This window comes from Malania oleifera, chromosome 3 (assembly GCF_029873635.1).
Source record: "Malania oleifera isolate guangnan ecotype guangnan chromosome 3, ASM2987363v1, whole genome shotgun sequence".
In the NCBI taxonomy this organism is placed as follows: domain Eukaryota; kingdom Viridiplantae; phylum Streptophyta; class Magnoliopsida; order Santalales; family Ximeniaceae; genus Malania; species Malania oleifera.
This window is the reverse complement of record NC_080419.1, coordinates 81,971,375-81,987,272: the sequence shown is the minus strand read 5'-3', so window position 1 is coordinate 81,987,272 and position 15,898 is coordinate 81,971,375. Positions and strand designations below refer to the sequence as shown.

Sequence of the window (15,898 nt, the reverse complement as noted above, 5' to 3'; positions counted from 1 at the left end):
CCCCCCCTCTTGGGACTACACCTTGATTTTCAGTTTTATTATACATACTCTCTTATACTCTTTTATTTGAAAATCATTTTGAACAGAGAGTTTGATTAATTCCTGTACTTCTTTCACTTGCATGTTCTTTGCATTAGAAGGTTGTTGAATAGGAACATTTATTTTTGGACCTTCAGTTTTGTAAAGCATTATACACTCACTTGTGTTTATTTGTTGAAAACCTTTTTGAAAGTAAGCTTATAAGTTTCTCCACATATTTCATTGGTAAATAATCTTTGGAGAAACAGTTTCTCATTTGGAAAACTTTTTGCACATAGATTTTAAGCTCTCATTTTTTTATTTTTTTATTTTTGTGCGAGATCATTTGAAAAGCATAAACCCTAAGTTCTCCTATATTTTCTTTGAAAAGCATTTTTGGAGAAATAGCTATTAAGGGTTTAAATCTTTGAGGTACTTATCATATACATCTCACTCAAAGATTGAGAAAATTATTTTTTGTGAAAATCTCACTTGAGCTTATTTCATATTATATATGAGTGCATTAGTTGATTGTGTATAGTGGTACATATTTGCTTGTATTAGAAGCAATTTGGTTGTACAAAATATTTAATTTGAATTTTGGTTGTATTCCCAATGCATGATCAGAAGAGGGAGACTAGCCCTGCAAATAGTCTCGGACTTACTCAGACCCGGTTAGGAGAGCACTAGACTGGTTTAGACCCAATTAAAAGAACTAGGTGCACCATCTTGGTAAGGTGTTGTAAACGGTGTCGCTTCACTCGCAAGTGAGCAACCATAGTGGATTCCTCTTGTTGACTTTGGTGTATTCCCAATAAGGGGGGGGGGTGAATTAGAATTTTAAAAACATTTCCTAGGTTATGCCATACATTAGCAATATTTCATAACCTAGGGCCTTTCTAAAATAGACTCAATTCCCAAGCAAGTATGTATGCAAATGTTTAAAGTAATTAAAACATTCACAGTAGTTCAAGTACTAGTATACATGTGCAGAATTGAAAGTGCGGAAATTAAACAGAGAGCTGACACAAAATATGTTATCATTGTTCGGCCAATATTGCCTACGTCCCCGCCTTAGCTTGCAAGCCCAAGGATTCCACTAAAGCTCGCTTCACGGGTGGAGTGGCACCGGTTACAACACAAGATCAAATTACCAAGATTGACCTCAACCTTTACAATCGATCCTTACGGGCTAGATCAACACCCCCTCAGGCCATGCTTGGAATACAAGAGATAATCAATATAATTTTGTGTACAAATAAAGATGCTTCTAACATGAGCATATTTGTACCAATACGCACAAGAAAAATCCAATGCACTTCAATATGATAGGAAATATAAGCTCAATGAAGTATTCTAAAACAACTCTCAAGATAATGTTAATATAGCAATTGATATGTGAGAGTGTATTGTGAGAGGTTCTTTGAAACAATATATATATATATATATATATATATATATATATATATATGTGTGTGTGTGTGTGTGTGTGTGTGTGTGTGTGTGTGTGTGTGTGTGTGTATGTAAATATCAATCACAAATATGGTTTCAAAGATTTTAAGGACACTATCAAATATCTCAAAAATAATTTATCATGTATTAAGTATAAGAGATATTTGGATTTCTAGCTTGTCTAAAATATTTTGCTAAAAGCACAAAACAAGCTCTTGAATCTTGAAATAAGAATGCAAGACTCACAAGCCCTAGAGAGTTTTCCCAAAGAAACTTATGAATGAAATCACAAGGAAAACTCAAGCTGACTCTCAATGAAAATCAACGCCAATCAAAGAGTATAAGAGTGTAAACTTATTTAGATGATCTTTAAAACACTCTTAGTAAAGGAATATTTCAATCGGAATATGTATAAGAGGGATTTTTAAGCTTGTGTAGGAAAAATAGGTATTCAAAAATTTAGAGGATTTTTGCTAAAATTGTTTTCTAATTTTTCTATTAATTAAGCTAAATAAAGGAGTATATATAGACACTCCAAAAAATATAACCATTCAGGACTCATTCAGTATTTTTGAAAAGTTTAAGTAAGGTTAATAAAAAATAAACCCTATTTTACCTCGGTAAAAATTGGGCAACCTGAGAGTTTTCGGTCAACCATATTTGAGGTTTGGTCGACCATATCACTAAGTTCGGTCGATCATGGCATTTTTGAACTAAGGTTTTGGTCAACCGTTTTAAGGTGATTTTGAACCTTATGAGGTTCGATCAACCAGGTCAAATTTTAACTAGTGGTTCGGTCAATTAGGTTGTTGGGAATCACCCATGTGTCAGTTTGGTCAACCGTGCAGTACAAGTTCACTTCAAAATGGTCGACCGAATAGTCAACAAGTTGACTTAGTTAAGTTCAGTCGGCCGAAACTTCTATGTAGGTTGGGTTCAGTCGACCGAATACACTTAAAGTGTGCATTTAAGTCCTGCTTTTCATTTGAAGTCATCCCTGCTCACATAATTATAACTTCTAAGTTATAAGAGACTTTTCATGTGTTGTTTAGGGACCTAAAATCAATCTATGGCTTAGGCTTTTAAATTAAGTCCAAAAATTCAGCGTTGGTCGACCATCCCTAAGATCATTCTATGGCCTTTGAGCTTATAGTCCCTACCATGCATGTCATGTATTAAGTATTACAGACATTTGAATAATTATTACAAACCCAAAATGAATAAAAGAAAATAAATTACAACAATAAACACTTTGGGTCTTCATTTCCCTTCAAGTCACCATACGCCACCATATAATTTTGCTAATTAATCATGCATAAAACTTAGGGCAAACATTAAATACCAAGGTATTTGTCATAATCAAAATAAGATATGACCTATAAGGTCAGCACCTCTTGCTTGTTAGCTTGAGGCGGGGACATGGGCAGTATTGGCCGAACCCCGATAACATATTTGGTGTCAGTTTTATTTTTTGCAATTTACTTTCCACACCTATATGTTAATATTTATTGCTTTGAATGTTTGATATACTGAGATTGCTTTAATTGCTTGCATATCCGCTCAGTAGTTTATCTGTTTTACTATTGTGAATGATTGTGAAATATTTAGACAGACCCTAGGTTGTGTATTATTGCTGCTGGTTAAATTGACCTAGGAGAGAAATTTTAAAATACCCAATCCACCCCTCTCTTGGGAATACACCAATTCCAACATCCACCAACTCCCACATCTGGTACATATCCAATGAATTCATCTCCTCCACCATAACACTCATCTATATATTTTTCCCTTTGTTGTGCGTTGCATCTTGAAAAATAGTAAGAACCTTGCTACTGGCAGTAATGAATGCATAAAACACCAGAATATCAAATTTATACTTGAGTTATGGTCTGATAGTACACCTGGGCTCACCATGATTCTACTGGTCTCTTGAACTAAAACACCTTGCAATATGAACAATGTCATCTCTGCTCTGAGTCTTTAACTCCACCTACATCACATGCCCATTTCTGTTGCAATTTTTATTGTGAAACTGTTGACCTAGAGATAAAACTCCCTGCATTTTTGCCCCGAGTATCTAACTCCACCTGAGCAACACGTTCTTTGCTGCTGTTGTTGCTACAATTTTTTGGCTTTTGTTTCTCTTCCTTTACCTAAGTACACTGCCCTGTGACTTTCTCACCAAAAATCATGTCTCCACTAATTTCCACCTTGTTTGCCATCGGATCACCCACCCTGAACCCACCATTCTTATACCCCAGAAAGATGTACTGTCCGGACATAACACCAAGTTTAGATCCCAAAATGTGCACCTATGGACGTCCACTCAAACCTGAGTAGTCTACCGCAAAACCTACCCACAATTCTCCTTGAACTCTCCCATCAAGTGATACCTTTGGCGATCGGTTAAATAAAAAAAGCGTTATACTCACTGACTCAACTAAAAAGTTCCTTAAAAGCCCTACATACAATCTGCCCTGCTCACAAAACTCCTTGAACTGAACCAGCGTACTCCATACCAATGTCTAACTTGAGGATTTCTCTTCTAGTCTAGTTTTCCACTTCAGCCACAAGTTAAACTTGGAAAACACTTCCGATTTGTGCCACATGAGATACCCAAGACCTTTCACGAGATAAACCCATGAAATACATATGCCCACCTCATGATACTATCCTCACCAGTCCCCAAACATCTGAATACATGTAGTCACCCATATGCCCTAACTACATATGCCATAGAACATCAAACTAAAAACATCTACAGCTCCACCTACAACTATGATACCCTATAATCTATAGATATTTCTTGCTACCTTTTATCCTTTCATCACCATCAAGTCGCCTTCACACACTTTCATTCAATTTCTCCACTTTTAAACTTGTAACCATATCCGTTACAATCTAAGGTGCCTAATGAAATTACATTGTTCCTTAGATCCGGTACATGTCTTACATCACATAAGGTTCTCACAACACCATCATATATTTTGATTTTGACATTTTCAATACCAATTATTTAGCATAAATATCATTTCCCATAAAAATAGAACTAGTATTAACTAACATGTAGGCGTTTAACCATTTTCTATTTGATATCATGCAGTAAGAGCATCTGGAATCTAAGACCCAAGAATCTGTGAGGCGCTTTGAACTCGATGAAACATATAGCATTATCACCATCATTGCTCCCTAAGTCTCCTTCCACTACATTTTCAGATTTTAACGGACCCTCCTGATATTCAGCATTCCATTTCTTCCACTTCGAACATTATGATTTTATGTGATTTTACTGCACTTCAAACACTTTATGTCTTTCCTCTTCCTGGGCTGCAATTGAGATCTACTCTGGGACTTACATCTCCCACGTTTCTGGTTACTCTTCACTACAAGCCCTTCACCATGTGAAACTTCATCGTTGGCCATTTTTCTTTGATGAAAACAGAGCAATGCATTTGTCACATTTTCCAAATTTAGGCTTTCTTTGCCCCATGTTAGAGTGGTAACCGAATTCTCATATGTGTTAGACATAGGTAGGGGATTCAATAACATCGGCCCCTTGTCTTACCCCTCGAACTTTACATCAACATGCATCAAATCACTTGCAGTCTAATTGAATGTGTTGATATGTTGGTTTACATTCGAACCCTCCACCATCTCAAGCCAATATAACTTTTTCTTAAAAAATAATTTGTTTGATAAAGACTTGGAATATACCGGCTTTCCAGTTTCCTCCAAACTGGTGTTGAAGAATTCTCATCCATGACGTGATACAACACGTCATTAGCCAAACAAAGTCGGATGCTTGATATTGCCTTTTCCTCCAATTCATTCCAACTTGCTTCATATTCATACCTTCTGATTGAATTCAGTATAAGGCCTTTACCATCCCTTACTCCACTAAGAGATCCTTCACCCTTCTCTGCCACAAACCAAAATTCCCGATTTCATCAAACTTGACAATGTCAAATTTCGCAGATTAAGATCTTGAGGCAATTACAATAATGCTCTGATTCCAATTTGTAGTGAAAAAAATGATTTGTACAGTGGAATATTGAACCAAACACACGCAACACTTAATGATGACAATACGGAAACAACACAACCACAACAATTATATATGAAAGCAATAACAACAATAACACAAGGAATTACGTGGTTCAGTAATGCTTACATTCACGAGAGCAAACAACAATAATTCACTATCTTCTTGTCCAAAGGATATGAACAATGCATTAACCCTCTCTACCAAATACATCACAAATGACATATAAATAGAGTTCTCAAAGGTTTTTCCTCTAAACCCCAACCAAATGAACATCCTCTATTTATTCAAAATTTGAAATCTGCGCTGGGTACCTTGAACCAAATCGTCGACAGTTTCAGAAAGAATAAAAATTCATTCAGACATTGCACTAAACTGAATTAATTAACGTCCCCTTATTCGAAATTTGAAATCTATGTTGGGTTCTTTGAGTCAAACCATCGACGGTTTCAGATAGAATGAAAATGCATTCAAACACTACCCCAAACCATCTACGGTTACAAGGCTACCATCGATGGTTTGCCCTGCTGCACCATGATTTCCTTCATATTTTTCCTTTGTGCATGTTTTCCACTCAGAATGTGAACCACATATCACAATATATACATACATATATATACACACATACACGATGTGAACATTAAAAATTAAAGTATAATATATGATAATAGTGATTTTAGATCAACAAATGAAATCACCTCATTCCTTGTAAAATTTGAGTAATAAAATATGCTAATTTTCACCAAAATGTGTGTGTGTGTGTATGATCTTGCTCAAGCTATAGCTTTAGTAACTTTTAACAGCAAATAGGAAATTGACTTGCACTTTGTGTAGGTTACCATGATTGGCTTTTAGCTAGTTGGTTCCTAAAGTAGGTCCTTAATTTGTGCAGTTATTTGAACTAGTTAAATGACTAGTAACATTAATCGACTCAAATATATTATATCCCCTCTCTTCACATGATTTTTTAACACTTACATAAAATTAACTCGAAGACACTTTGGATCATATGATTGTAAGTCTCCTTTCTACTTCTGCTAAATATTTTTTATTAACTTTTTGAATTGGATGAATGGAGAATTTCAAATATTTCTAGAGATATATATATAAAATTTCTGCTGAAAATGAAAGAAAAGACAAAGAGAAGTCGGCCATATAAGATAAGACAATATATATGTGGTAGCCTTCCTACATCCCTGTTGAGGCATTGTCCACATATATGCATATGAGTGGGAGGGGAGGGGAGGGGAGGGAAGGGGAGGTCTTTGAATGGGGTATGACAATTTGGGGTTTATCTGTTTGACTGATGTTAACCCCCCCAATGGAGCAAAAACAGAGTGTGTTCAACGCTCAAATATAAATATTCATGAAAAGGGTACTCTTATCGGAATAGACTCTCTCCTCCTCACCATGCCTCCCCACTATGCTCCACAATTCCGCATCTTTGATTTTTATATTATTAATGTTTTCAAAATTATAAGAGGAAAATATTGAAGCTGCATGGAGAGACAACTTAAAATTTGACATTACTATTGGAGTTTAGTAAGATGTTGACCTTTCATATTGGAGCTCTTTTAAGTGCAGAATTGTGCCATTAAAAAATTAGCAAAATCAATATTTTGTGTGAGCCATTTTAATTAAAAATAATTATGTTTGGAGAAATTTTCGATTTGGGTTTGTATTAAAATTAAATAAAATGTCATATAAAAATATATTAAAATTTATCCAAATCCATTCATATTTGAATCCAAAATCTGAAATTCATGCTCCCAACCACAATATGAGTGAATTGTACAAATTTTTAGCAAGCAATATATCATAGAATTGAATGATTTAATGATTTCAATGCTATCGACAAGTTAACACAAACAATAATTCGCGTGACCACGAGATAACATCTTTCAATAAAAATAATTAATTGCCACAAACTCCTTGAGTGAATTGCGTAAGCTTTTAGGGAGCAGTATATTATTTTGTGTAGAAGACCTTCATACTAAGTCGATGAATTGGTGATTTTTGTGCTAGCAAAAAGTTAAAACAAACAATATCTTTTGCGAGACACGAGATAATATCTTTTAATAAAAACATTTAGTCATCACAAACTCTTTATTGAATTACACAAGCTTTTAGAAACTAATAAATTATTTTACGTATAGAAACCCTCATATTAAATCAACGAATCAAATGATTCAATGATTTGTTTGGTATAATTTTTTTTATTTCATTCCACTTTCATCTGCTTCCTTTCTAATGTATACATAAATTCGATGGAGAAGAATGATTCCTCGTCACTGTTTTGTTGAACCAAGCTTAATCAATTCCCGAGTTACTTTTTTTTTTTTTTTCATGAGTTTAGGACATATGAAAAATTTATATTTTCTAATTAAATCAAAGTGTGAAAAAGATGTGAGGAAATTATTTATCTAAATTCTTACCATAACCCCTTGAATAAAGAAGGGCGTTAGGGAGCTTATTTTCAAATATAGAAATTCTTAAATAAAAAGATTGGAAATGGGCACGATTGAATTGTCTTCAAAAGTGGCGGTCCTGTCCTTCACTTAGAAAGAAATCATTGTAAGAGTATGTCTGTCAGAAGCCATAAAAGCTTTTTATAATTACTTATATATATATAAAGGGGGGTGGGTGTGGCACTAATGCAATAGATAATTATAATTGCAGAGTCATTTTCTTTATAAAAAAAATATGGAAACAAGCTAGCAGTACCCCAAATCCCAGAATGGAGGATCAACCAAACAAGACTTGCACTAGAGAAAACAACATATGATATGGCTTATCATGCCGTCACCCCAAAACTCCCCCAATGGAAATATAGGTCAACACAATCATGTGCATCAATTTTTCAATCAAAACTACCAAACGCTTCTCTCTCTCTCTCTCTCTCTCTCTCTCTCTCTCTCTCTCGCTCACAAAAAGTGAAACCTAGCTAGCTAGTCAGAGAAAAATGTAATGTACAAGATGTACAGAAGGTCTAATTGGGGTCCCCCCAAGCACCACTCTTCTCTTCTCCTCTCTTTTCTTTTCTTCTATCTCTCTCATCACCTTCTCCTCCTTCCCAATGGTTTGGTGTGACTTGGAAAAGATAGGGATCACTGATCATGCAACTCTCTCTCTTTTTGCTTTTTCCCCTGGCTTTTCCACAATTGGAGGAGCCGGCCACGCCCCTTTCCCTTTGGTACCAACACTACTCCCCGCCATTGGCACCAACCATATGTATATATCACACAAGTACCTTTGATTCCTTCTTCAATCAATTCCAGCTCACTAATAATTCTATCTAACCCCCAAACAAAACCGCGTTTCATGTCGATGATCGTCATAAATCCCCTACTAGAAAGGCTGTTAGCGTCCACTTGGTATGTGAGAATGACCATAACTGCTCTTCTCCAGATCACTCTTTTTTTTTTTTTTTTGCATATATTTTATTTCAATTTTGATTCTACTCCATTTTCTGTGCATTCCATTCCACGAACCAAATGTGACTTTAGGTGTTTTGGCTCGGATTCCCAACACTGTTGGATGTCTTTTGCTATTCTCGTCGCATCCATGGATGCACCTAGCAAACCTCGCTTGGTGAACCCTACTGCATATAGCCCATCCTCCCCTTTCCACCCATTTGGAAAAGGCCTTCTAGGAAACCCATCTTCCACTGAAAACATTTCTTTTTCCTGTGGAAACATCAAATACAATTCCATTTTAGCATAAGACTTAAAGTTATTGTCTTGAACTAAAGTGTTTCTATATAGCCTGAGCTTAATATTTTGAAATATTTTTGAAAATGTATTTAGAAAACCATATCAATATTCTAGTTTGGATGAATTACAACACAAAAGTCTTTGATATTTTTCACTCTTTGAAGTTTTAATTGTAGAAGTTTGATTTTTGAAGTTTCAATTCTAATTTTGATGAGATGCCGACAAAGAGGATTGAAATTAGCTTCTATATAAGACTTTAAAACGGAGTGTAGTTTAGTGAAACTTTAAGACTTTGTAGTTTAAATTCAACTTTTGAATATATATATATATATATATATATATGTATATATATAATATTTAGGTCCTTGATTAAATTAAAATAAATTCTAGGAAAAAAATAAAGAATTAAAATAAATGATACCTTTAGCCAATAGGGCACATTGCTTTTGTAACCCGTGGCTAAGATTACTGCATCAAAGTTCTCCTTTCTTCCATCAACAAACTCCACAGTATGACGGCTAATTAGTCGTCGAATGCCTGGTAATACCTATTTTCATAGTAACGAATGATAAGTTTAGAATCTAATTTTTCCTTTTGACTGACAAAAAGTTCCAAAAGCATGTGACATCAATCATCAAAGAATATAAATAAATATGGACACAAGAGAATCTGTCCAAACATTATCATACATATTTGGAAATATGGTAAATTTCACAAACTTAATGATCGCTCAAATTGTGCCAAAAAACTCACAAACTTTTTTAAGAATATGACAACTAAATGAATTGGAGTTGTCCATAATTTACTCAATGTCAAAAATTAAAGAAATAATATGATATTAACATGAGAAATTAACACACACACACACACACAAAGTGATGGAGCATGCATACGATGAACATATAGATTGTTTTGAGAAACATTATAGGATCCACTAAAGAGCAAAGTGTAGGCGTTGGGATGGAGGAACAAAAGTGATATAAGAGATGGATGTGATTTGATAGGGCCAAGACAAATAAAAAATAAAAATAAAGAAGGGAAAAAGGAAAAAAGCAAAGTACCTTAATTTTACCACTTTTGATGTGGGAAAGAGTCCCAACGTCCAGAACTGGGGTTTTGCCGGACATGTTTTTGAGCTGGAGGGGACCCAACTTGGGGCGGTGGAGGCCGATGCGGGAGGTGTCGCCGAGCACCAGCCACGCGACCAGCAGCAGCAGCCTGTCAACCACCCCCAGCGGCAGCCACTTCAGGAGCCACATCGACAGCCCGAACGTCGACCTCCCCAGCATCTCCCGCGGTAAAATATGCACCTGCTTAAATACATACGCACATAAATAGGTGGATATGACAAAATTAAGATTCTTGGATCAACCTATAAAATGAACAGTGAAAAAATGAAGAATGAAAAGAAGCGGTAGGAAGCAGTAAGCAGCTAGGCACGTAGGTAGGAGGGGGCGGGGCCTAACAGATTCAAAGGGGAGGTCGACCAAATTGAGTGAAAAGATGGGTGAGTAGATGCATGGGTGATGGTGGTGTAGTGTAGTGTTTGTTTTTGTAGGGCTGGGCTGGTTGGTTGGGTTCCAGGCCATGCCTCCATATGCTGGCTGGTGGACTTTACAGATCCAGAACACAAAAGGGGAATCATGGGAGGAAAAAGTATCCCCCCCAGGATACTGCATCATTATGAAATAAGATCTTACCTTTCTCATCACTTTTGCGCATGCTTGGGGCACTCCCCCATCTCCCAAGAAAATTACAAAAAAAAAAAAAAAGTTACTGCCCCGCAAGATCAGTCACCTCTCTCTCTCTCTCTCTCTCTCTCAATTTTCCTTTTTAAAAAAAAAAAAAACAAAAAAGCAAGAAAACAAAATTCAATCTCCTTCCTAATTGAATTAGTACATATGTATATATATATATATATATATATATATATATATATGTATTGCCGCAATTCTTGAAATGATGCAACTGGAGAAAAACGTACCCAGCAAAATGCATATATGTGAATTTCTTCAAACATGCTAAATTTGCAGCCCTATATATTATATATTTATTTTTTGGGGATTGTATTAATGAAATCTGGTATTCTAAAAAAGGAAAAATGCCCACTTGAGTACGCTGTGTATGGAATGGAGTATTGGCGAAAAATAAAATAAAAAAAAAATCGACAAAATTCAAAAGTGGGTTTGAACCCAATAAAACCAAGATTCATTTGCTTATTTAATTACTTGGGAGTTCTAGCTTTCATTATTAAAAATAAAAATAAATAAATATAAATGGGCTTTGATCCATGTGATCTAACCCTAATTTAAGGAGAGAAATTAAGGGAGGCCAGGAAGTTAAAAAGAAAAAGAAAAAGAAAAAGAAAGAAAGAAGATGGGTAATTAAGGTATAGAGTAGTTCATGGTAGATAGAACTTACAGTGTCTTTGACGACGATGGAAGGCATAGCTCCATGATTGTACAGATCCAAACACACCTCCATTCCAGAATTCCCACACCCCACCACCAATACCCTCTTCCCTTCGAATGCCTCCCCGCTCTTGTACATGCTGGTGTGTACCATCCGCCCTCCAAACCCCTCCCTCCCCTCTATCTCCGGCAGCACCGCCTCCGCATTCTCTCCCGTCGCCACCACCAGCCACCGGCACAAGTACTCAGTCTCCCTCTCATCCGCACCCACGCTCCTCACGCGCCACCATCCCACCCCCCCGTCGTACTCCGCATGCACCACTGTTTCCTCAAACTCCGGCCTTATTCCGAACCTCTCCGCGTACTCCTCCAAGTACTCCACGAACTGCACCTTCGTGGGGTAAGTCGGAAACCCCGCCGGAAACGGCATCAGCGGCAGCTCGCAGAACTGCTTCGGCAGGTGCAGCCGCAGTCGGTCGTAGCTCTTCAGCTGCCACAGCGATGCTATGCACTTGGATCTCTCCAGCACCACGCTCGGCACCTCCTTCTCCTTCAGGCACGCTGCCACTGCTAGCCCCGACGGCCCCGCCCCCACGATCACCGGCCCCTGCACCCACACCACCCGCTGCCGCCGCGGGTGGTGGTGGTCGTGGAGCCTCTTACCTTCTACCTCTGATCTCAAGGAGTAATTATTATTATCCATCGAGGAACCCACACGATGTTTATGTATGTCTGTGCGTGTGTAATTAACCAAGTGCGTGATACGATATAAATGTATATATAGGTTGTTGGGGTTTTATAGTGGAAGAAAAAATTGCGTTGTGATGAGAGATTGGAAAAAATGGAGAGAATCCATTTGAGAGAATTGGAGAAAGGATTGGGATGTGATCAATTTATGAAGATGATGATGATCATGAGAAGCGGGAAGAGCTTAATTGGAGGGCTCGCTACTTTCTCTGTCTTTCTTCTTTGAATATATGTTCAGCTGGGTGGGTGAGAGAGAGAGAGAAAGAGAGAGAGAGAGAGCGAGTGAAAATTAAGGGATTAGGCGGAGAATTAGAGAGATGAGTTTAATGTATTATGTTTGTGTGTGTGTGTGTGTGAGAGAGAGAGAGAGAGAAAGAGAAAGATTAGGCAAGAGGAAGGCTGAAATAGTGGAGTGGATTAAGAGGTTCTTATCCACATCTGAGACTGAGTTTTGAATCTGTGTTTTTGTTCAATGGAGGGGAAAGCGGGGGGTGGGAGGAGCGACAGCTGCGGGGCTCAAATCTGCACCATCATTCCACACTCCCCACAACACTCATAACACGCACACACAGAGAAAGAGATCTCGAGAGTGAGAGAGGGAGAGAGGAGAGAGTGAATTGAAAGCAGAGAGAAGTTGATTTGTATATAACTATATATATTTATACATGTAAGTCCTTTTGTTCACAGGGGGATCGAAGTGATTGAAGTTGATTTAAATGTGGGAGCTAGGAGGAGGTAAAGGCCAAAGGTGGGTGTAATATAACAGAGAAGTGAAAGGGGATGTGGGACATATCTCTGTATATCTTAGAACAAAGTGATAGTAATTAATAAACTAACCGACCAGAGTCACATCTTTACCATGCATCAATGAACATCTGTCATTTGAGGCAGATATCGCAGCAACGCTCTTTGGGTGTGGGTTAGTTAAAGATACGAAGCTTCATATCCTAGACCAACTCTTGCCCACATATTTTCTTAAATTAATATTACATTAAATCAACAAACTCAGTTCCATGTTAATCCTACATCCTAAGTAATTAAGCATAAGTTCTTCAGCAGCCATTAATATATATATATATATATATATATATGAGAGAGAGAGAGAGAGAGAGAGAGAGAGAGAGAGAGGGAGGTTACAATTGGCAGCAGTCCATTGGATGGGCCGATATTGGGCGGCAGTAATAGAACGACACCCATCCAAAGTAAACAATAAATAAATAAAGAAGGGAATGTCAAACTTGGGAAGATGTGTATTTTTAAATTTGTAAATTTATTTATAACATGTACATGTGAGATCTCATGATGATGTGACTTAGGTATGAATATTGAATTTAATAAATTTTATTGTATATTTAAATAAAATCTGAGTATTGATTTTGATTAATTCTTCTTAAAAAAAAAAATCAGGGCAGTAGTTTTTCATTCTTGAAATACATAAAGGTTTTAAACGTGGCCAAAATTTTAGCACAATAAGTTACAACAAGAATTAAACTAATTCAATCACAGTTAAACTAATTCAATCACAAGGGGTGTATGACCTTAAAATATTGTAATTGACTAATAGCAGTTTTCTTAGCCAAGACATTTGAGAAATCTTGATTAATTAAAATGATATCAATATACGATTGAAATATGATGCGACATCTAAATTGACTCAAGAATAAATTTGAATAACATCTTTTCATATGAATTTGGCAGAGTGACGATGAAACCCACATTGATTAGTGTTAATGTCAAGGTATACCCGTAAACTTTTGGGATTAGATATTTGATAGTTATTATCTAATCATGAGCGTTCTAATACTACGACTCAATTTCTTAAATATGTTGACTATTTACAATAATATTCTCTATCCTGTACAATTAATATCGATTAATTGATCAACGTACACAACAGAAAAACCACATTTCATTAATTATCTGCCTTAGCCTTCCTTCTTCATTATTGAATACTATTTTATAACTTTTCGTTTCAATATCTTCCCCATTCCAATCATCTCTCTAATTATGGCATGATTATAAGTAGTAGAAGCTGTGCTGTATATTTGCACGCTTCAGCTTTGCAATTTCAGCATTTGGAAGCTCATAAAAAGTGAAAATATGATCGTTGAAATTACAGCGATGACTCCACAATCTCCACTCATTGTATGAGTAGCTAAATAGGTAGCATTAATTGGCCACATGCCCATCAAAATTAATATGGTTAGCCTTTTGTAGGATCCATGAGCTGGCCTAATAAGGTTGGCCATTTAACATAACAAAGTAAGAATATCATTAATCCTTCAAACTCATCGACCCACCTTACACTGGATTATTATTATTATTATTATTATTATTATTATTATTATTATTATTATTATTATTATTATATACATGATAAATTGAATCATTATTATTTTTTGAAAGGTATTTGTTGATTATAGACAATTTATTTATGAAAAAAACCATCCTAATTATAATTCAAGTTAAATTCGTTATTTTAGAAGCATTTACTTGGTAAGCTTAATTGGAGAAGTTGATTGACATTTTTGACTAAATACCTCACTAATTTCAACTTTCTTACGTTTAATTAGTTAATTATTGCTCACTATCAGTAGTAGTGTTTACTTTTATTAATCTCTTTAAATGTGTTGGACACACCATTTCATTCCATTATAGTTAATTTGGTCCTTACATATAGATTTGGCTTCTATTGATAGATCTATTAGGGATAAATTTCACTCATCACTTTAAATTTGGAATATGAAGTGAGAGTAAATTTATTAAGATTATTTTTCCTTTAAATTAGCACGTAGTTTTTCCCTTCATTAGTTGGTGGTTTTAGATTCAATAGTAGTGTAATTACATGTTAATTTTAATATAGTTTTCTTTAAGATTTTTTTAATTTCATAATAAGGGGAAAACATATAATTTACTTTCTATTTTGCATGAGTACCATAGGTAATGTGAAAGCAGCCTAAACCTATAGGATTAATTTTTTTTTTCACCAAAGGGTACCCATTAATTCTTCAATTTTTTCTTCACTAAGAGCTACCCTTTAGTTCTTCTCAAAACAAATATCGATCTTATTTTAGACCAACGAACCAATCAACAATCACTTTTGAAAATGTATAAAAATTCAAAGAATGAATAAACTGCTTATTTTCTTTATTTAAACTACCTCGTGATTTTCAACCAATTATACGCATCAGCATAATTACCCAAAATAAATGTATACTGAAACAAAAGTGATGTATTGTTTGCGAAGATTACAATATATTTGGCTAATTGTTCCTTATGTATAGATTTGGCTTCTATTGATAGATTTATTAGGGATAAATTTCACTCATCACTTTAAATTTGTGATATGAAGTCATAGTAAATTTATTAGGATGATTTTTCCTTTAGATTAGCACGTAGTTTTTCCCTTCATTAGCTTGTGGTTTTAGATTCAATAGTTGTGAAATTACATGTTAATTTTAATGTAGTCCTCTTTAGATTTTCTTAATTTCATAATAAGGAGAAAATATATAATT

At 35.6% G+C, this 15,898-nt stretch overlaps 1 protein-coding gene across 1 annotated transcript; it reads right to left on the bottom strand.

The window, feature by feature from the left end:
- Positions 1-8,176: 8,176 nt before the first annotated feature.
- LOC131152205 (indole-3-pyruvate monooxygenase YUCCA6) lies at positions 8,177-13,018 on the bottom strand. The gene is made up of 4 exons (XM_058103930.1): positions 11,647-13,018; positions 10,287-10,535; positions 9,647-9,772; positions 8,177-9,198 (listed from the first exon to the last, which is right to left on the bottom strand). Exons 1-4 carry the CDS (start codon positions 12,337-12,339, stop codon positions 8,953-8,955), a joined length of 1,314 nt encoding a protein of 437 aa, XP_057959913.1. The 5' UTR covers positions 12,340-13,018; the 3' UTR covers positions 8,177-8,952.
- Between the last annotated feature and the right edge of the window lie 2,880 nt (positions 13,019-15,898).